General features: G+C 42.3%; 1 protein-coding gene across 1 annotated transcript; it reads left to right on the top strand.

Moving 5' to 3' along the window:
- The first annotated feature begins 116 nt into the window (after positions 1 to 116).
- On the top strand, positions 117 to 20,391 carry Utp15 (UTP15 small subunit processome component). Its single transcript, XM_051183029.1, has 13 exons — positions 117 to 238; positions 3,079 to 3,249; positions 4,917 to 5,009; positions 5,100 to 5,284; positions 6,569 to 6,747; positions 7,408 to 7,533; positions 8,306 to 8,441; positions 10,196 to 10,280; positions 11,146 to 11,295; positions 12,554 to 12,655; positions 13,499 to 13,632; positions 14,091 to 14,149; positions 17,232 to 20,391. The coding sequence occupies exons 2-13, from the start codon at positions 3,160 to 3,162 to the stop codon at positions 17,474 to 17,476; spliced, it is 1,584 nt and encodes a 527-aa protein (XP_051038986.1). The 5' UTR covers positions 117 to 238; positions 3,079 to 3,159; the 3' UTR covers positions 17,477 to 20,391.
- Positions 20,392 to 20,870: the final 479 nt, after the last annotated feature.

Here is a 20,870-nt window from a genome sequence, read left to right as displayed (position 1 = left end):
CCGGCTGCTCCACCCACCGGGGCTCGCTCCCGGAGCTCTCGCTTGCGCGCCGCGTCTGCACATGCGCCGCTACGTCATCTGCCCGCGACGCGCCCCGGCGCCTCCGCGTTTCCGGCTCCTGGATGTCCGCGTGAGTTTGAGCGAGTGCTTCTGAGACGCCTGCTGTAGGGAGCTGGCCAAGCTTGGGGAGTCGCGCTGGGGATCGGGGTGCCTCGGCGGACCTCGGGGCCCCGCAGAGGTAGGCGATGGTGGCTCCCGGGGGCGGCGCAGGCTCTGCTCAGGCCTCACTGTGATCTCTGACACGCTGGACATGCTGCTCGGGCGGCTTCCCAGGCTCCGCAGGAGATCACTGACCTAAACTGCCTAAACTGAAGGGTCCTTGCGATGGTTTAGTTTCGACCCAGGCTTTGCTCCTCTGTAGTCGCCCTCCTGGCCAGCGATGTCAGTCCCTAGAGTAACCTGCTCTTCTCCAACGCCGAGGACAGATTTCTGTCCTGGTGATTTGAGAATGGCCGGGTATTCCGCTCCCTCTGCGTTTACTCCTTTCGTGCCCATCGTGTCATGTTGCGCTCACAGACACTGATGAAATGGAATACTCTTTCCAGGTAGAATTAAACACCTTCCTCTTCCACGTTCCTCTGCACGCTAATTACAGAGTTTATTCGCTCACACCTTGTGTTGTAGCAATGCCTGTTATTCAGTGAGCACCAGTTTCTTGGGCTCTGACTTTGGTCCAGTCAGTTTTCTTCCATTCGTTTTCATAGCATCTCGCTAATTGCACTGTCTTCCCTCACACGTCCTACCAATGCCTTTCTTCGTTTTTGTAACCTAGCAAGTCATTTTTCCCTTCTTTCCTCAAAATGGTTTTATTTCTTGAAAAATAGACTTAGGAGGTACTCTCGTTCTTGGATCTATTCTAGTGCCTGTTTTGTGTATCTAGTACCTGTTCTTGTGTATCTAGTGCGCTAAGAATTTTTTTTTTTTTTTTAAACAGATAAATGTAGTGTCGTACATACAGTGATTTGGCTTGGAATGGTATAAAAGCCCTTGACCGCAAAGAATTCTACTCTCTTTCACAAACAACAACAAAAATTTGTTTATGATTATTGGGGAAGCCTCCTGTAGAAATTGTGAATTTTTCTTGTTATGTCATTAATTATTGAGTATCCCCTGTTTTGCCTGTTGGTTGGCCAAGCCTAAAACATTTACCATCTGGCCCTTGATGGAAAGTATTTTTGAACACCTTCTGTATAGCATTGTTCTTACTAGAAACCACTATTGCTTTTGATTTTATATTTTCCAATAGGAATTTGCATGATGCTCCCCCAAAGATCATTGTTTGAGCACTTTTTCCAAGCAAATACTTCCAATATATTGTTCTATTTAAGTGGGAAAAGAGGTCATTACAATGCAGTGTGATTATGTGGTCTTGTGAGACAGAGATAAATAGGATCCTAGGAGAGAGCACCCAATCTCAGAAGGCAGAGAGGGATTTCTGAAGGACAGTCTGATTTCCTGCAGTGGCCTTAAACAGATAGAGAAAGGACCTTCCTGGCAGAGAGCACACATTGAAGCAAGAATGAATAAGAGTCTAGTGAACTGTAAACAGTTGGTAGCAGCAAGAGGTGAAGCATAAAGGTCCAGAGCAAAGGAAACCTTACATGCCAAGGATCTAGGGCTTCATTTTCTGGGCAGTGTTCAGTTTTGTAGCTATACTAGTAACTATCTGGAAGATGGATGTGGGAGTCCAGGAGACTTTTGAATGGTGTTGCTTTTATTTCCATTGTCAAAAAGATGCAAGTTAGCACAATTGAATTAGGGTTAAGTGAATTTGAGGTTTAGAACTATTTAGGAGATTAAGGGCTGGGGAGATGTCATAGTGGATATAATGGGGTCAGATCCCCAGCACCCAGGTAAAAAGGAGAACTGCCCAGTGCTGGGTAGCAGAGACAGGAAGATCCCCAGGCTTGCTAGTCAGCTAGCTTGCTAGCTAGGCAGTATTGTCATTTGGTGAGTTTTATGTTCAATGAGAGAAATCATCCTATTTCAGAAATAAGTTGCAGCACCATAGAGAGAGACTCTGGTTTTACACACACACACACACTTGAACACAAAGAAATCTTTGAGAGTTGAAATCTTGATTGCCAGTGGCTGTATCAGATAGTTGATGGTTCTTTGAGTTTTAGGATTGAGAATGAAGCTAAGTCTAGATTCCGAATAGGCCCAATCATTGAAGGTATAGATCATGTCTGTTTATTGTCCTTGAATTCCCAGTGCTTTGAATACTATCTTGCACATTGGAGGTATTGACTGAATAGAAAAGTTTCTCTCTTGAATCTTGGTTTGCTTTGCTTCAGTCAGAACATGTCATCATATTTGTGTTGGTGTTACTGATGTCATCTTGCAGGCCTTTCAGAATGGATGGAGAGTAGTATCCCTGGAACCATTCGTCCAATAAACTTGACTGTTTCAACTGAATGCTTCTTGGAAGATGTTTGATTTCATTGCATATTAAGAGCTTTAATTCATTTTTTAAATCTTACTCTGCCATTTTGTTTGCTCTATTTTGGTTTTCTGTCCTACCTATTGACATTTAATTTTATGTGTTATGTCAGAACATTATCTCTTATTTCATCATAAGTTCTACACTAAAATAATAGCTTTGTTGTCCTTTCTTCTTGGCATCTTTTTCTTTAGGAAGTCAAGTCTGTAGCGATAACTTTATATTACTAGTTCTATATTATTTCCTTTGTGAAGAAAACAAGTATTCTAGGCCTGAATGCTCTTCTGGTTGGACTATTGGGAGGTTGAGTGATATTTATTCTCAGGTGTTGCAGACTGGTCTTGGAGGTTTGAGAACATATACAGCCAGTATGCCAGTATGTACAGATAGTGCAGTGTGGTTCCCCGATCTGTATTCTTCCAGTGTTTCTTCTAGGGTTCCAATAAAATGGTTTATTGATCATTGATCTATGAAGTCCCACATAGCCTTTTGAAAGAAAATGGAATGAAAACCATACTTGTATGTGAGAGTTTATAAATAATGTGTGCTTTAAGGTATTTTTTTTTTTTTTTTAGACATAAGCCACAGTCAGTGAAGTTCCCTGACATCAGTTCCACATTGTTGACCCTGGGTCAGCAGTGCAACTATATGAAATCATGGCTGGTTACAAACCTGTATCGATTCAGACATATCCTGTACTTGGTGAAAAAATCACCCAAGATACTCTGTACTGGAACAATTATAAGGTAAAGTACAAGAGGAAATGAGGGAAGGGGAAATTTGGACATTTCTTTATCCATTTATGTTAATTCTCCAGCTCATGCTAGCAGAACTGTTAGCTAAAAGCAATAGCTCAGGTAGATAATTTGTTACCTATTTTTCCTTAGAGCTTCATGTAAAAGTCCATACCACCTAATTATTTTAACCATGCAGATGTTTAACGCAGAACATGTGTGCAATGGCAAATGAAACTGTAAAACTTGAATCTTTATATCAGAAAGACTTTTGCTTTTTCTTACTCTGAAATTAGCTTCTCTGTACCTTCTAGTAAGGCTTGCAATTTTTTATTTTTTTTATTTTTAAATTGAGAACCTAGAAAACTGGAAAATGTTTGGAATTAGGAGGTTTGTGAAAAATGAAACATAATCAGATAAGAACATAAAGAGACTGAGCCTTGCTCACAAACTAAAACAGATGTTGCTCAGTTGGTAGAGTGCTTGCCTGGCATGCGTGAAGCCCTGGGCTCAATCTTTAGCCTTGCACAAACCTACTTGGTGGCACATGCCTGTGATCTCAGCCCTTGAGAGGGGGAGGCCGGAAGATAAGTTCAGAGTCATCCTTCGTTTCTCAGGGAGGCTGAGCTACACAAAATCAAGAACACTTGCTTCTCTTAAATAGGACCTAGATTTAGTTCCCAGCACATTGGGCAGCTTACAGTTGCCTGTAACTCCAGTTCCAGGGGATCTAGTATCTTTCTATCCTCAGCAGGCAGTTCACACATGTGCATGTTTAGACAAGCAGATACACACATACACAAGAGTACAAATAAATAAGATAAAAAAAAAAAAAAAAAACACAGCATAAAACCAAATAAGGTCACAGTTTGTTTGGGGTTTTTCGAGATAGGGTTTCTCTGTATTGCTTGAAGCCTGTAGACAAGCTGATATCAAACTCACAGAGATCCATCCTCCTTCCTCTGCCTCCTGAGTGCTGGGATTAAAGGCAAGATCACAGTTTAGATACTGTTTTTGTTTGTTTGTTTGTTTGTTTTGTTATATTGACATAAGTAGAAAAGAAAATTGAGGAAGGGAATTGACAATAACTGTTAAGATTTTATAAAAACATCATTTTTGCTTTGTACTCATAGCTTGAAGCCTAGCATGCTTTCAAACATTTACTCAGACATGTAGGTTTTTGTTAACATGCAGTGTGGTATTGGAATTCTTGAAAAATATGTCCATTAGACTTGGATTGGTTGATGGTGTTTCTTTATAAAAATGGATGGTAAATTTATTGCTTATATGCAAAGATTTCTAAAATGGGTTATGGGTGTAAAAAAAGATGTGCATCTGTTTACATGGTCTGGTCATCTCTTTATTAACTCAGAATCATAGTTGACTGATATAGGCTGAGCTCTTCTTTTTTTGGTGGGCATCAGAGTAAAGTCAGCCACTGAGACAATGGGATGTGACTGTCCAGCTGTGCTTATTTTCTGTAGTGTCAAAGGAGTGGCCTGGAGGATGCTTTACCCTTTCCTATGTCTTTCCTCTTCCTCTTTTCTTCGTATCTCTCTGTAAATACAACCCACTAACTGGTCCTAGGATCAGAAGGAAATGATCCATAGGAAATAGCATAATGCTTGAGTCTGGCTCCCCTTTTTAACTCTGCCAATACTCTCTTGTTTTTCATTAAGACTCCTGTTCAGATTAAGGAATTTGGTGCAGTGTCCAAAGTAGACTTTTCTCCTCAGCCTCCGTATAACTACGCAGTCACAGCTTCTTCAAGAGTAAGTACAGTAGTAATCATCTTTGTTCTTGTTAGAGGGTTTGCTGCTGAGCTTGGGCCATCTAGTGAAATACTGCCTTTTATCTTACAGATCCACATTTATGGCCGGTACTCTCAAGAACCTATAAAAACCTTTTCCCGTTTTAAGGACACAGCATACTGTGCTACTTTTCGACAGGATGGTCAACTGCTTGTCGCTGGCAGTGAAGATGGTGTGGTTCAACTTTTTGATATAAGTGGGAGGGCTCCCCTCAGGCAGTTTGAAGGCCATACAAAGTAAGAGCCAGCTTGATGTGGTTTTTAATTTGTTGCTTTTCTGTTGAGAGCTCTGCCTCCATGCTTTTAATAACACATGTTGGTTGTGTGTAGAGTGTACCTGTATGTACTTTATCCTGTTGTTCTCAGACAAAGAACTTAACAATCCAGTTCCTAGAGCTTGTGACTGCTCTGAAGTTGTGTGTGTTGTTTTTAGACAGTGTCTTCTTATCTGGGAGGTTCAGTGGGCTATGTGACAGGTTGAAGATGTGAACCACTAGTCTAACGGCAGCCTTACATCTCCGGTGATACTGTAGGTCCAGCTGGCTGGACCCTCTCACACTGAAATCATGCTACCTTTCTTTTTAATAAATTCGATTTTCTGAGTTTTGTTTCAGGAGACCTAAAGTCATTGCTGAAATCTGCTATTGATTTAAATATTAAAGTGTTTCTTTTTTCTTTTTCTTTTTTATTGCAAATTGTCAGGATGTTTGTATCCATCACTGAAACACTCAAAGCAGAATTTCTTTTAAGGGGATTCTGCTCTGTGGCAAGTCTTTCTTGTCTTTTGAAAGAACTCTTTGTTACGTTTTTTAAAAAGTATACCTTTGCAGAGCTGGAGTGGTGGCTCAGTGGCTAAGAGCACTTGCTGCTGTCATAGGGGTTCAGTTCCCAGCACCCACATGGTGACTCACGACTGTCTATAAGAACTGTCCCAGGACATCTGAAGGCACCAGGCATACATGTAGTGCACAGACACAGATACAGATAAAATAAGTAAATACATAAACACTTAAAAATTACCTTTGTCCCAAAATTTAGAACTTAACTTTCACTAATTATTGCATCTGTTACTTAATATTCTTGTTGACCTAATAGTAACAAAGTATTACACTTTGGTTACATAGTATTACATTTACATACAAACACCTATTTTAAAGGTGTTCCTTTTTCTCTTATTTTTTCTTACATAAATCTTTTCTATTTTCTGAAGTTGAGAATTTGTTCACTTATTGTGTGTGTTCGGATGTGTGCATTGGTGCCATGCATGTGGAGGTCAGCGGAGAACATCCAGGAATTGGCTCTCTCCTTTCATTGTGGAGGTCCCAGATGGAACTCCGGCCATCATACTTGGCAGCAAGCACCTTTACCCAGTGAGCCATCTCGCTGGCCTGAGCCTGAGGGGGCTTATTGTTTGTTTGTTTGTTTGTTTTTTGAATTTAGGAAGGAACGTTCTATGTTAGAGGATGCAGGCGGTAGATTTTTTTCCCCATGTTTGTAATCTGCTGACTTTTGATCTTTCAGAGCAGTTCATACAGTAGATTTTACAGCTGACAAGTATCATGTGGTCTCCGGAGCAGATGATTATACAGTTAAATTATGGGATATCCCAAACTCCAAAGAAATTCTGACATTCAAAGATCATTCTGATTATGTGAGGTGTGGCTGTGCCAGCAAGCTCAACCCCGACCTCTTTGTAACAGGTTGGTGAGCTCTCTCCACTTTATTGCTATGGATTCATCCCTAGAGATGGGGGAGGTGGTCATTGGTGAAGCACTTGCCTAGTTGGTTTGAGACCCTGGGTTCAATTCTCAGTACCATAAAGTAAGTGTGTGTGTGTGTGTGTGTGTATGTGTGGTTTTGATTAAAGTCGATTATTTTTTGTTTTCTTCTCTTGATAGTGGGTTTTGTTTCTTCTAAATGTATTTGGGAATATATATATATATATATATATATATATATATATATATATATATATTCAGCTGCTTGAGAGTATCATAGATATCAGGTTGCAGTGGACTCATGGTACCCTGATTGTCACAGAACCCCAGCAGCCATAGCGCTGTAGTGGAGCTCTGTTTATGTGGGTGCCTATACAGATTCTCCTGCTCCGGCGATGACATGGTGACAGGAGTCTGAAGGTCAAGAGTCAGTTAGATTCTATGTGCATTACATAGTGCTTCAGGAACCATAGTAGCAGAAGGCTGGGAGTACTGATTTTATGGTGTGTGTGTGTGTGTGTGTGTGTGCGTGTGTTCAAAAAATCTCATGTAATGTTTTTCTCCTTTTAATGTGCGGATAGACAAACTTCTTATCGTTTTAAAGAGCAAAATTCACACTATATACTGACATTGGCATTTCAGGGTCCTATGATCACACTGTGAAGATGTTTGATGCCCGGACAAATAAGAATGTTCTCTGTGTGGAGCACGGGCAGCCTGTGGAGAGTGTCCTGCTCTTCCCCTCTGGAGGTCTCCTGGTGTCTTCAGGTATTGCTTTCTGAAAGAGCTTTCAACACAATGGTTGGTCTCAGAAAGATTAGATTTTCCTTTATGAGATGCCATTTGTAGATTGTTGGTGTTTGCTTGAATTTCATAGCTGAGTATTTGTTCAGTTAGTAAGTGGGGTGGGTCAGTAGTTGTCATTCACTGTGTCTGACCCATGCTGGCACTGTGCTGCTGTTTGTATGTCCTCTCTAATGCTAGACAGTTCTCCCCGGTAGTTAGCTTTCTGTTTTACAATTAAGGAAACAATGAAAGCATCGGCTATTTTGTCCAAGGCAACATGGTGAGTGGCAGGTCTAAAGTGCCGACCTCAAGAACCTAGTAGATTATGTACGCGTCCCCTCTGACCCCAGAAGCCTACTCTACACCCTTCTGCTATTCCAGCTAAGACAACTTTCAGGAGCCACCTGTCCTCTACCGTGTGGGCCCCGGGGATCAAACTCAGGTCTTCAGGCTTGGTGGGAAGTGTCTTTACCTACTGAGCTGTCTTGCTGGCTCAGCATTTCTCTCAGCAAATTTATTATTATACCTTACCTTAAATATTTTTCAACTCTCTATTTATTTTGCTCTACTTAAAATAAGCAATAACTTAGTCATGTTAACATTTCTGTGGGTAGGGACTCTCAGGGTAGGTGGGGCCAGTGCGTGAGGTCTGCTCTGGAGGCTTCCCTTAGCTCCCGTGACGAGTGTTTCTCAGGTCTCTAGATGCTGAGCACAAGCGAATGACTATCCCACGAGCGGTTGTTTCTTCCCGCAGGGGGTCGTTATGTTAAAGTCTGGGACATGCTGAAAGGAGGGCAGTTGCTCGTGTCTTTGAAAAATCATCATAAGACTGTGACGTGCTTGTGTCTGAGCAGCTCTGGACAGAGGTTACTCTCCGGCTCACTGGATAGGTAGTATTCGAGTTTTCTTGTGCATTGTTATTAGCATTTACTGCTTGAGAAATTGAGTTATTTTAGCGGTATTTGTGATAAGAAAACATGTTCTAATGGTTTTTATAGAGGATAAATGATTGATTTGAAAATAATTTGACCTTTAATTTTCATATAACTACTTATATTTCCCCAGAAATAATTTGTTTATTGCTTTAGCTTATCTACTTGAACTCTGATCTTTTGGGAAATACTCTTTTTTCCTATAGTTTCCTTTAAAGCCATTTTATATATACATACATGTTTTGAAAATTTTATTCTGAGGATATATGTTATTCTAGGTTAAATTCTTTAAAATATAAAACTTCAGCCGAGAGTAGTGGCCCATGCCTTTACTCCTAGCATCTGGGAGGCAAAGGCATGTGGATCTCTAAATTCAAGGTCAGCTTTGTCTATATAGAGTTCCAGGACAGCTAGGGCTACAGAGAGACCCTACCTCAAAAACAAAACAAACAAGATTTCAAACTTAGTGTGAATATTTCTGTGCATTAATGTGGTGTGAGTCCCATGACTTTAGTAGATTTTTAAAGCACTAAAGGCATAGTTCACTTGCTACAGCACATACCCAGCATCTGTAAGGCCACTGATTCAGTCCCTGGGGCTGAAGTTATTTAATTAGTCAATTTAAGTATTCTACTTTTGATGTTCTAAAACTGTTGTGGAACAAACTCACAATGCAGGCTACATATATAATTTTAAATGCTTTGGTAGCCACATTTAAAAAGGCTAAAAAAGCTAGGTGTGATTAATCTCAGCAGTTGGGAGATAGAGGCAGGTGGGTCTCTCTGAGTTCGAGGCCAGCCTGGTCTACAAAGAGAGTTCCAGGACACCCATGGCTATTACACAGAGAAACCGTGTCTCAGAAACAAACAAACAAACAAACAAAAATAACCAAAAAACAAAACAAAACATATTTTATGTAGTTCATTAACATAAAAGTAAAATTTATAATATATGAACTGTCATTTCAACATGTAATCAGTTTACTTAGAAAGGTGCTAGAAATGAATTTTGTCTCTGAAATAGACACTATAATACTTTATAAACATTTCAGTGGTTTTTTAAATTTACCTCCTTTTCTGTAGCCACATGTCAAGGGTTCAGTAGCCACACATGGCTTGTACTGACAGGCTGTAGAACTTCCTTTTTTACTTTGGTGTTGGTCATTCTATCTCCAGGTTGTTTTTTTCTGCTGTTAGGAAAAGGTGTGCAGTGTTATTGCTGTGTTGGGGATGGAGGCCAGAGATGCTGCTACTGTCCCCAACAGAGGGCCTTGCTGGGCTTGTGGCTTACTGTGCATAGTCATTGGTCCTTTGTTTTATCTTCTGATGACCTTGGTTTATGGTCTGTCTTTTGGTTTCTTTTATAAATTCCTTGTCAGTCTTTATTCCAAGTTTTCAAGGAACTCAGCGGTGAAGTACTTTGTAATTAATATTTCATCAGTGTTTTTCTGTACTGTGCAAATTTTACCTTATTTATTTATCCATCCATTCATTCATTTATTTTTTTCAAGGCAGGGTTTCTCTTTGTAGCCCCTGGTCTTGGAACTAGCTGTGTAGATCAGCCTGGCCTCTAATTCACAGAGATCTGACTGCCTCTACCTCCCAAATGCTGGGAGACTGTGTAAATTTTTATATCCATGTAGTTTGTTAAAAACAGAAACTTGTTGTTTCCACTCATTTCTGAGGTGACTTGACAGCTTTCTTTCTCACCAGGAAAGTCAAGGTCTACAGCACGACTTCTTACAAAGTGGTCCACAGCTTTGACTATGCAACGTCCATCTTGAGTCTGGCACTTTCTGTACGTACTTTCAGCTCTTCTCAAGTTGTTAGATACCATGCCTATGCCCTACAAGTAAAGTAGAATCTTTGGGGTTTATCTTTGGATTTAAATAAGGCACATTAGCGTTTGAGTCAAAAAAGAAAAGACATCATGCAACAGAGTTCAAGTGGAGAGGTTTTTATTAGGGGAAAAGGGTCATAAGGAGGAGGAAGGGAAGGAGAGACCAGCCTCCAGTAACAGGAACAGTGGGAGAGATGGGAGAGAGAGAGAAAGGAGCAAAGAGAGAGAGATGGGAAGTGGGCAGGGCCCTTTTAAAAGGGAACACAGTGATTAAATAGGCACAGATAGTGCTCTTAGTTACAGTAGCGGAGGACGAGTCCTGTAGAACCCCAAGGGCAGGCCAGTACAAATGTCTAACTATTAACAAAGACAGTTGCTACGATGTGACGTTTCCTGTTAACTGCATGAAGTCCCACTTGGTAGCACTGACCACTCTCATGGTAACTGGACTAGGACATTGTTAACGCTCCCTTCAACAAGCCCAAGGGTGTTACAAAGCTCGAGAATGGCAGGTTGACCCCAGAAAAGGTGGAGAGGGCAGGAGCAGCTGAGTGAGCATAGAAAATGGTTTTGAAACTTGTCCAGGTGCCATTACCATCTTATTAGCATGATCAGCCAATGTATTCATTCTCATCACATGCACTTGCTGTACGAGGATAAGAAGGTCTGTCTTCATAGTGGTACCCTGGAGGAAAAGTGATCCTTGTCTGCATTGACTGGAACTGTGGGCAGTAAGATAGGTAGCAGACATGATGACCTTTCAAGTCAAAGGTACTAGAAGATGTTGGTTAAAAATAGATTGATTTTTCTGATTACCAATTAGCATGAAGATGAGACGATAGTTGTAGGAATGACCAACGGAATACTGAGCGTTAAACACCGGAAATCTGAAGCAAAGAAGGAATCTCTCTCAAGAAAAAGGAGGCCTGCATACCGGACTTTTATTAAAGGAAAAATTTACACGAAGCAACGGGTGATTATATGTTTCTTATCCTTTTTAAAGTATGACATTTCTTGGGAGGGTCATGTCTACCCATTCCTGGAATTTACTGCAAAGTGTGATTCACATATAGGTACATTATTTTCTTCTCGATCCATCCAAGTTGGTTCAGGACTGCTGTACCCCGAATCATGAAATAATACAGTGCTTTATCATATTCAAAATAGTGTCTGTCACCCACCTTCTGATTTGGTCCTCTGAACAGCATGTACCTGTAATGTCTCCTTGTGTTGGAGAGGACTGAGAGGTAAGGTTCTGATGACCCAGGAGCTCATCAGAGGTGTGACCATTACATCATAGTCTCTGGTTTGTTTTTACTTCTCTTTATATGCAGTCACACTGCCTGCCCTTTTTTTTTTTTTTTAATTTTGTTAGCATATATAAGCTACAAATCATAAGAGCACCTTAACATGGCAAAATGTATCACTTGGATTATGAGCACAGGAGAATTATATGTAAGCTTCCTGGACTTTAAAATGCACCACTTTATTGTGAAAGCATCTATCTGTCATTTATTTTTACTTTATTGATTATTTATGGATTTCACATCATGCATTTTGATCCCACTTATCTCCCCGTCCCCTTGAATTGCTCTCTGCCCTTGCAACCCCCAACACAAAACCACATTTAAAAGAAAAACCAAACCAAACAAAGAAAAATCAGAAAAGAATCCTGCCATGGAAGCTGGAGTCTGCCATGGAAGCTGGAGTGTGGCCAGTTGAGACATGCAGTTTACCCTTTAGTCTGTTCATGTTTACTTGTAAGTGTTCATTGCCATAAGTCATCGGTCTGCCTTGAGCCTCTGGCTTCTGCTACAGTGTCGTTAATGGGCTCTCACTGGGGCTCCTCCTGGATACCCTGTTGTTGTCCTGTGTCATAGAGACCCTGCAGTTTTGGAGCTGTAGGTTCATCTCTTTCATAGGTTCTAACCGTTCATAGATTTGCTGGGTTTTTGGGGTGGGCCTGGTTCTGGTCCTGGGTAGTAGCTGGGTTGGTCACTCCACTAGCTTTCCCTCATCTTCACAACCCGGATGAGCTCTTTGGTGCTGCCTTGGTTAGCTCGGCCAATGCAGCCTACAGCAAGGAGCTGTGGCAGTTCTGCTTTTGGGCCCTCACGTCCGGGTCCCCCTTAGCCATATCACCAGGGCCAGCTCTACTGGAAAACATTTATTTTTAATGGAACCATATAGACACCAATTTTCTTCCTCTATAAATTTGCTTTTTCATTCAGGATGATATCATGATCAATAGGCCAGCAAAGAAACACCTAGAATGGTATGACAGGGACCTGAAAAGTTTTCGGATCTCAAAGGCACTTGACCGAGTCCTTGAGGTGAGTGAGAAACATTTTCTTTTCACTTACTATTTTTTAATTTTGTCTGTGTGTGTGTGCGTGTGGGAAGGCTCAATGTTGGGAGTTTGCGTCAATTGTTTTCCGTCTTCTTGAGATCACATCTGTCTTAGTTTGCTTTTTGTTGCTGTGTAAAGACCATGACCAAAGCACCTTGGGGAGGAGAGGTGTTTCAGCTTACAGTTTATAACCCTGTGAAGTTGGAAGTCGGGACAGGATCCCAAGGCAGAAACCTGGAAGCAGGGACTGAAGTAGAAACCATGGAGAAGCACTGCTTACTGGCTTGCTCCCCCTGGCTTGCTCGGCCTGTTTTTCTTGTACAACCCAGACCACCTGCCAGGAGTGGCCCCACCACAGTGAGCTGAGCAACCACGCCAAGAACGTACCGCGTAGACTTGAAAAATGGAGGCGTTCTTCAACTGATATTTCCTCTTCATGGGTGACCCTGGCTTGTGTCAGGTGATAGCGTGTCTAAGACAGGGAGCTCACCAGGTTGTCAGTGAGCCCCCAGGCTCCTCTTGTTTTCGCCTCCCAGCATTGAGGGTATAGGTGTATGCTGCCTCTAATTCTAGTACTTGGGCACCTGAGGCAGGCAGATCACATCTGGGGTCAAGCTGGGCTATATAATCAAGGTCAAGGCCTGCTAAGGCTTGTAAAGTGAAACCCTGTCAGAAAAAAGTGAAGGGGCGCGGGGAACCATCTTGATGATGATTTATCATTTACTGTGCCTTAGGATTGTGGAGATAAGCTTGGTAGTTTAGTGCAGGGTAGTGATCTTTTTCTTGTCCATCTTTTTGGCTGTACTGACTCTGAACATTTTTCTAGCCTAACTGTGTAATAAAGACGCCCGAGGTTACAGTTTCCATCATAAAGGAACTGAATCGGAGAGGAGTCCTTGCCAATGCTCTTGCAGGTCGGGATGAGAAGGAGATTACCCGGGTTCTGAACTTTTTGATAAGGTATGCTTGACGTGGCTTTCGTGGCTTAAGTCCTCTGTTATTCCTCAGTGAGAGACACATACTTTTAGTTTGCTCTTCACAGAGAACTGGTGTAACGATGTTTGTTTTGGGGATGTTTTTCCTTTTTGTTTTTTAATTATTAATTAAATTTTAAAATTTATTTTGCGCTCCCAACTGCTGTTCCTCCTCCTCCCTTTCCTCCCATGCCGTCCCTCCTTGCCTCCCCTCTGTCCCCCGCTTCGCTTCGTTCCTCCTCTGTCTCCATTCAGAAAGGAGCAGGTCTCCCATGGGCATCAGCAAAGCAGGGCACATCAAGTTGAGGCAGGACCCAACTCCTCCCGCTGCGTCAAGGCTGGGCGAGGCAACTCAGCATGGGGAATAGGTTCCCAAACACCAGCTTAAGTGCCAGGGGCAGACAGACCTTGCAAGATTCATTAAACAGAAGTTTTTCTTTGTAGGAATCTGTCTCAGCCGAGATTTGCCCCTGTTTTGATTAATGCTGCTGAAATAGTTATTGGTAAGTTGTTGTAAAACGTAAGCTTCCCAACCAACATGCTTGTGAAAGTTGAAGTCTTGGACTGGAGAGCTCCTCGGCAGAATGTGTCACCCATCCAGGCTCCTGCAGCATTGGAAAACAGTGAAAGAACCTGAAACAGAAAACCTAGAGGAGCAGGTGCAATTAAGATGAATTGATCTGACTAGGATAAGTACAGTTTGAGAAAGTTTTCCCCATAAACATCTATAATGGCAGTCTTTCCTTTTTTTAAGTTTAGTGTGTGTGTGTGTGTGTGTATTTCTCCATGCTCATGTGGTTTATATGAATGTGTGTGTGCACAGGCCCCATTGCTGGCATTATAAACAAGTGTTGTTATGCACAGCCATGTCTGCGTGCTTAATTGGAGAAGTAAAGCCGTTTGTGTTTGGAGTTAGAATTGAGAGTTGTGTGCTAATTCCCATAAGATCCTTCTTTCCCCTAATTGATCTCGGTTCTTCTTCATCCATTCATCTTAGAGATTTGCTGGTTTGTTGAATTGAAAACATCTGATTCTTTCCTAATTTTCTTTTTCTCATCCCTTCTCTTATTACTTACTGTCTCAATCTTCTGTGTGATTGTGACTTTCTTACCTGTGTATTGACTTTCCTTCAATGTCCTTCCTTACACTGGGTGAGTGGTCCTGCTTCAGTCTACTCCATCAGTTTTAAAGGTTGGTGGTTATTCCTCTTAGGGCTTGCTGTCACTTCCTGTTTCCCTTGATTTGCTGACGGGTCTGATGTCCTAATGATGAGCTCACCTGTGTGAGCTCTCTGTGTGGTGTTTTTGTTCATGCTAGGGTTCTTTTCTGCACGTGTGTGTAAGGTTTTGAGTGCCCCCGTATTTGGATGTCTGTATCTTTACCCGGATTTTGAAATTTTCTGCTCCGGTTTTGTTTGTTGCCTGGATTTTGTATCCTTTGCAACGAAGATTCTTGGGTTTGTTTGTTTGTTTGTTTGTTTGTCATTCGCCAGAGTCCTTGAAATCTGTGAGTGTATTTGCTTTGGTTGTTGATAGTGTGTATGGATGTGATAATTCCTCAGCCTAAGAGTTCCCACCTTCTCCTGCTTGACTTAATCCAGATGTTTCCCACTGTGATTTTGATTTATTGAATCGTTCATATCCAAGGTTCCCGTTTGTTTTTTTCTTAGAATCTCTCTGAGGAATCCTTGTTGGAGTCCTTGGTCTGACTTTTTACTTCCTTCATCGGTTTCATGGTTGCCCGTGTGTTTGTGAGGTATTTCAGCGCTAAGGGTGAGTGCAGGTCCAGCTGTTGGAGTTTAGCATCCTGTGGAGGAGTCGTGCTGCCCTGCTTTTCTTAAGTTCTCCATTGTGACTCTCACATCCCTTGGGGTGGATATCTCTGCTGAGTCTGTATGGAGACCTTTGCATGACATCTATGTCTGCCACACACAGGAAAAAAAGCAGTCCGCGGTCATGGCTGAAAACCAAACCCATATTTACATATAGCAAACCACCCGAGAACAGCTTACCCCAGTAAGAAGGGAAGAGTAGGGCCCGCCCGAGGGAGTGATAGGGTTGAAGGTAAAGATATAAATAGCAGCGGAGGCTAGTGGAAGGAAAGAGAAGTAAGATGGGAGAAGGAAGTATTGAGGATGAAAGTATGAGTAGCAATAGCGAAAGAGAACGGAGCAGAACAGGGATAGTACCGAACAATGGGGCGGGGCAGTGGGTCCCTTCCTGCTGAGGAGATGGAGGGTGGCTGTTGCTGGACTGCAACCTCAATAGTGTGGGTCATGTAGCATCTACCCTCAGGCTGCTCTCATGAGCCTGAGGTCCACCAGGCTGGATGCCGCTCTATATGAGAGGTACTCTTAACAGTTCCGGGGTGGGCACCCAGTAGTGGTTGCATTTCTCTTAAAAGTCTCTAGGGCTCAGAATGTAGAAAGCAGTCAGGTTCAGTGGGATGGGGCGGCGCTGGGGGCATCTGCACTCCCGCTGAGTGGTCCTGAGTGCTCTGGCCAGGCCGGTCTCTGCCACGCCCCCTCCTCCCTTGCATCCCATGCAATTGGTCTTTTTTCTTCCCTTTGCAGTTCTCAGCTACAGTAAACAGTAGAGTGCTTTTAGCCTTCTATCAGTTAATGTTTGTCACAGCCATTTCCCAAGTCCACATGGACTTTTGTGATGGCTACTCTATTCCAGTAGAGAGGCCTTTGGAGCTTGGAAGTAAGAAAATGCAGAGGCTTCTGTGTCCTGCGCCCCCCACCCCCAGACTTTAGTAATGATTCCTCACCGTGACAAGTGTGAGCAAACTGAATCATGTTTACTGTGTGAGTTTCAGCTCTTTTTCTAGAGGGCTGGGTTCTGTACCTGGAGCCAACCAAAGTGGTCCTTTTTCTCTTTTTGAAGCCACCATGAGGGGGATTCACCCTGTCTAATTTTGAGTGTTTATGTTATGGGCCTTGGTTTCTCTGACACATCTCAAGGCTTCTGGTTCTCACGTGGTCCTGCCTGTGACTTACTGTTGCACCTTCATCCCTTTCCATGTGCTACATCTCTTCCTGCATCCCTGTACCCGACACTTTGTTTCAGGTTTGCCACGTGGCAGCATCCTGGGTCTTCCCCCATCAAGCTCCATCTGTTTTTCTGAGGCTGGCTGTCTCATTGAACCTGAAGTGCATAGAGCTCAGCTAGTGGCCAGCAAGCCCTGGCTACCTGTGTCTGCCTTCCCTTCCCCAGGGCCGCATTACAGTTGACTGTAATGACACGTGGCCAGTTTTTCTTTTCTTTTTTATGGGTTCTGGAAATCAAATACAGATCTTAACTGCTTGTAAAGTAAGCATTCTACCCACAGCCATCTCCTCAGTCCCCAATCATCTAGTTTTTAAACATGAAACTAAGACCCCATACCATGTATTTTGTGTTTGTTATTTCTTTTCAAAATTTATTTAATCAGATGGATCGTTATACTTTCTGTAAATAACAAATTAGTTATTAAAAATACTGGTATTCAGTGTCTTTGTATTTTAGTGCCATACTGTTTCTAACTATTGATTTCACCTACAGAAAATGTATCTAGTTAATGTATTTTTCTGTCCCTTTGTAGATATATATCTGCCTGTGATTGGCCAGTCACCAGTAGTTGATAAAAAGTTTATAGTACTTCAAGGACTCGTAGAAAAAGAAATTGATTACCAAAGAGAACTCCTAGAAACCTTGGGAATGATGGACATGCTGTTTGCTACCATAAGGAATGACAGCACCTCTCTGTCGGAGCATGTGCCTGCTGAGCTCCCAGAGAAGAAGACAGAGTCACCGTGTCAGCCTGGTGACACAGACAAGAACTCCTAACCCTTAATTACTGAGAAGAAAGCATCTTCAAGACATTCATTAAGATAATCTACAGTTTTATGGAAGAGATGGGATTAATTATAATCGGGAAATAAGTACCTGTTTCAAGACATGGTTTTCCATGTATTAATTTCATTTATCTTGTGACGTCTTCCACTAGAAGATCTTAGTTGTCTCGGTCACATTGTCTGTCGACCTTGGATGAGTTGATACTGATTTTAACAGGTTGCTGTGGGGCCTCATGTGGCCACCTGGAGAGGGTTCCAAGTGGAGCCCTGCCAAGGGAACAGAACCTTGGGTTTTCTTTTGTTTTCTATTTGTAGCCTGGGAAGTACCAGAACAACCGCAAGGCAAAACTTCTTTCTCTGTACTCAATGCCCCTGAGAACTGTCGTCCCTTTTACTGGTGTCTTCAAAGTCCTGGTCACACATTCTCACCAGCTGCTTGTGGAACTGTCTTCCAAGTGTGGCAGGTCACTCACTGATTGTTACTCCTGGAAGCGTTGCGTATTAGGGTGCAGTGAGTTTTTTACCTGCGAACTGTGCTCTCCTCCGGTGTTTTCTTTAGTCTTGCCTGGCTCTGCTTCTTTGCAGGACAAAGTCCAGAGAGACCTGACTGAACCAGATCCCCTCCTCGAAGCCTGCGGCCTGCCTTCCATCCTCACCTGCCTCGGGCCTGTGAGAAGGTGGCAATGACCCGTTAGCCTGTGCGTGTGTTCGGAGCAGATCTTGTATGTGTGGCCCTCCTAAGACTTCTCTTTCCAGTTCTTTCTCTCTGTTCTTCATTGTGTGAGTCCAAACCTCAAACAGGAGCAGTTTGCTTTGAAAAATTGTTTTGAACGTTCATTGTAAACTATATTTTTTTATAAAGAGATTCTTTTTGTCTTCTTGACTTTCTGAGGTGTGTCAATTCCTGATGACAGTCAGTGGCTTGTGACCAGCATGCTGATCCATAGCCATTACTGCCCTCCCTCCCTTCAGTTACCCTCCTTAAGTTAGCAATGTGTCTGGTGACAGCATCCCGAGCTAAAGGAGTCCTTGGGGAAAGATTTTGTAATATGACAGTTTTGTGACTTTAGATTCCCTTAAAGCAGAAGAGTGGCTATATGTCTGGAATGTCCTGGTTATAGTTCCCTTTAGTGAGCTGAAGCAGTTCTTCGATATGATTCTGTGTCTTGTGAGAACCCTGGAGTTTGCTTTTTTTGAGTAGTTACAGCATTAGTCACAAATGAGAGCCTGTCCTTTAAGGTTGAGAAGGTTGATTTACTTAAATACAGCTATTGAAGTCAATCTTCCTTAGTTTGCAGAGTTTGCTCGAGCAGTGGTGATCCTAAAGCTGCAGCTGCTGTCCCCTGTGCAACTCTGGAGTATTTCCTGGCCATCATTTCATTTAATTCTTACAGCTACCCACATGCCAGTCATCCTCACTACCCAAGTGTCTGTCATCCTCACTACCCAACTACCCAAGTGTCAGTCATCCTCACTACCCAAGTGTTAGTCATCCTCACTACCCAACTACCCAAGTGTCTGTCATCCTCACTACCCAAACGCCAGTCATCCTCACAACCGAAGTGTCAGTCATCCTCACTACCCAAGTGTCAGTCATCCTCACTCCCTTTGACAAACTAAGAGTGCTGCAGCTCCTGTGTAAAATTTATAGTAATTCCAAACCCCTGAAAGGATTAGGAGACATTTCCCACAGTCCTCCATGCAATTCTATTAAGGAGTTTTTTTTTTTGTTTGTTTTGTTTTGTTTTTCTGAGTCAGGGTTTCTCTGTATAGTCCTGGAACTTATGTATACCAGGCTGGCCTGAAACTCACAGAGATCCATACCTCTGCTTCCTGCGTGCTGGGATTAAAGATGTGTGTCACCTCACCTAACTCAGGAGTTGTTTTTGTATTCACTGAAACTATTAACTTGCTAGATGAAGTGTTTTAACATAATTGACATATTTCGATATGTAATGTTGGCTTTAGGAGTCAAATGTTTAATGAATTCTTAGATTTGTGCTTCTTAGTTGGAAAGTATTTGATATTTTACCATGGATGAAAAAAATAATGAAATGTTGCTGGAACTTATTTATGTTTAATTTATTATGTTCACTCAGACTTAAACATATGTGAAGATCTGCTTGTTTCTAGTCAAATTTCTCAAATGCCTGTGCTGTTAAATTTCTTAAGGAATTGATATCAAATGGGATGGTTAGGAACTCTACTGATTGACCCGAAAGGAATTCTACCAAACATTAATTAAAGACTCCCCTGAATGTGATTGGAGTCGTCCTCTCAGTGAGATACTTCCAAGTCAAAACCTTAAGAAAAGTTTGACCATGTCTAACCATGTCTGACCAGGAATAGTTTTACCTTTGCACAAGTATCCCCGAGAAACTGAAAACCATTTGCTGGCAGAGGATGCCATTTGTTCCTTTGGCCATGGCTGCCTGGGCCAGGGGTGGTAAACCTGACTCAGGCTATGTCTGCAAGTCCAGATTTACAATGAAATTGTTCTAGGTCAGAAAAATCTGGTTCTCAACCTGTGGGTTGCATATCCTTTGGCAAACCCATCTCCAAAAATATTTATATTACGATACAGAACAGTAGCAAAATTACAGTGTGGATTAGTAATGAAATAATTTTATGATTGGAGTCACAACATGAGGAACTATAGTAAAGGGTTGCAATACTGCTCTACGGAGATATGGGAGGCTGGGAATCCTATGTTGGGGTCTTCAGTAGAGAAAGCAGTTTCCAGAATGCGTCTTATATGAGGAGAAAATCAAGCCAACGACAGTCCTACCTCACCAGACAGAAACCCTGTCTTCCTTCCTGCTTTCCCTCCCCATTATCTTGTCTGTACTTCTTCCTCCTCCATGAAGTTCTTTTGGAACTCTCAATAAATATATTTTTCTTACTTACTGGCTGCGAGTGGAGATTAAAAATGAATGATGGAAGACTTCTTGGTTTGAGACATTGAGATCCAGCAGTTATCGAAATGAACAAAACAGACAATGGTCCATTTTAGCTAGCATCGTGGTTGAGGGAAAAGTTTGGTAACGTGATTGTGGATCAGATGATACTAAATAATGTGGAGAACAAGCAAGAATTGGGCTAGACTGGAATGTTTCCAGCTGCTGTCATAATTAGCTTCTCAACTTGGCACACAGAGGAAGAGAACCTCAATTGAGGCATTGTCTCCATTGGGTTGGCCTGTAGGTATATCTGGGCATTTCTTGATTACTAAGGTAGGAGGGTCCAGCCTACTGTGGGCAGTGCCATTACTAGGCAGGTGAGCCTAGGGTATATAAAAATGGTAGCTGAACTTGACCCTGGGAGAAAGCCTTTTCCTCTTGGTTCGCCTTGATGATAGGCTTGTAACCAGTACACCAAATAGACTC

Source organism: Phodopus roborovskii, unplaced genomic scaffold (genome assembly GCF_943737965.1).
Source record: "Phodopus roborovskii unplaced genomic scaffold, PHOROB, whole genome shotgun sequence".
NCBI classification, from domain to species: domain Eukaryota; kingdom Metazoa; phylum Chordata; class Mammalia; order Rodentia; family Cricetidae; genus Phodopus; species Phodopus roborovskii.
Note: the sequence above shows the minus strand (reverse complement) of the source record. Positions and strands in the feature narration are given on the sequence as shown.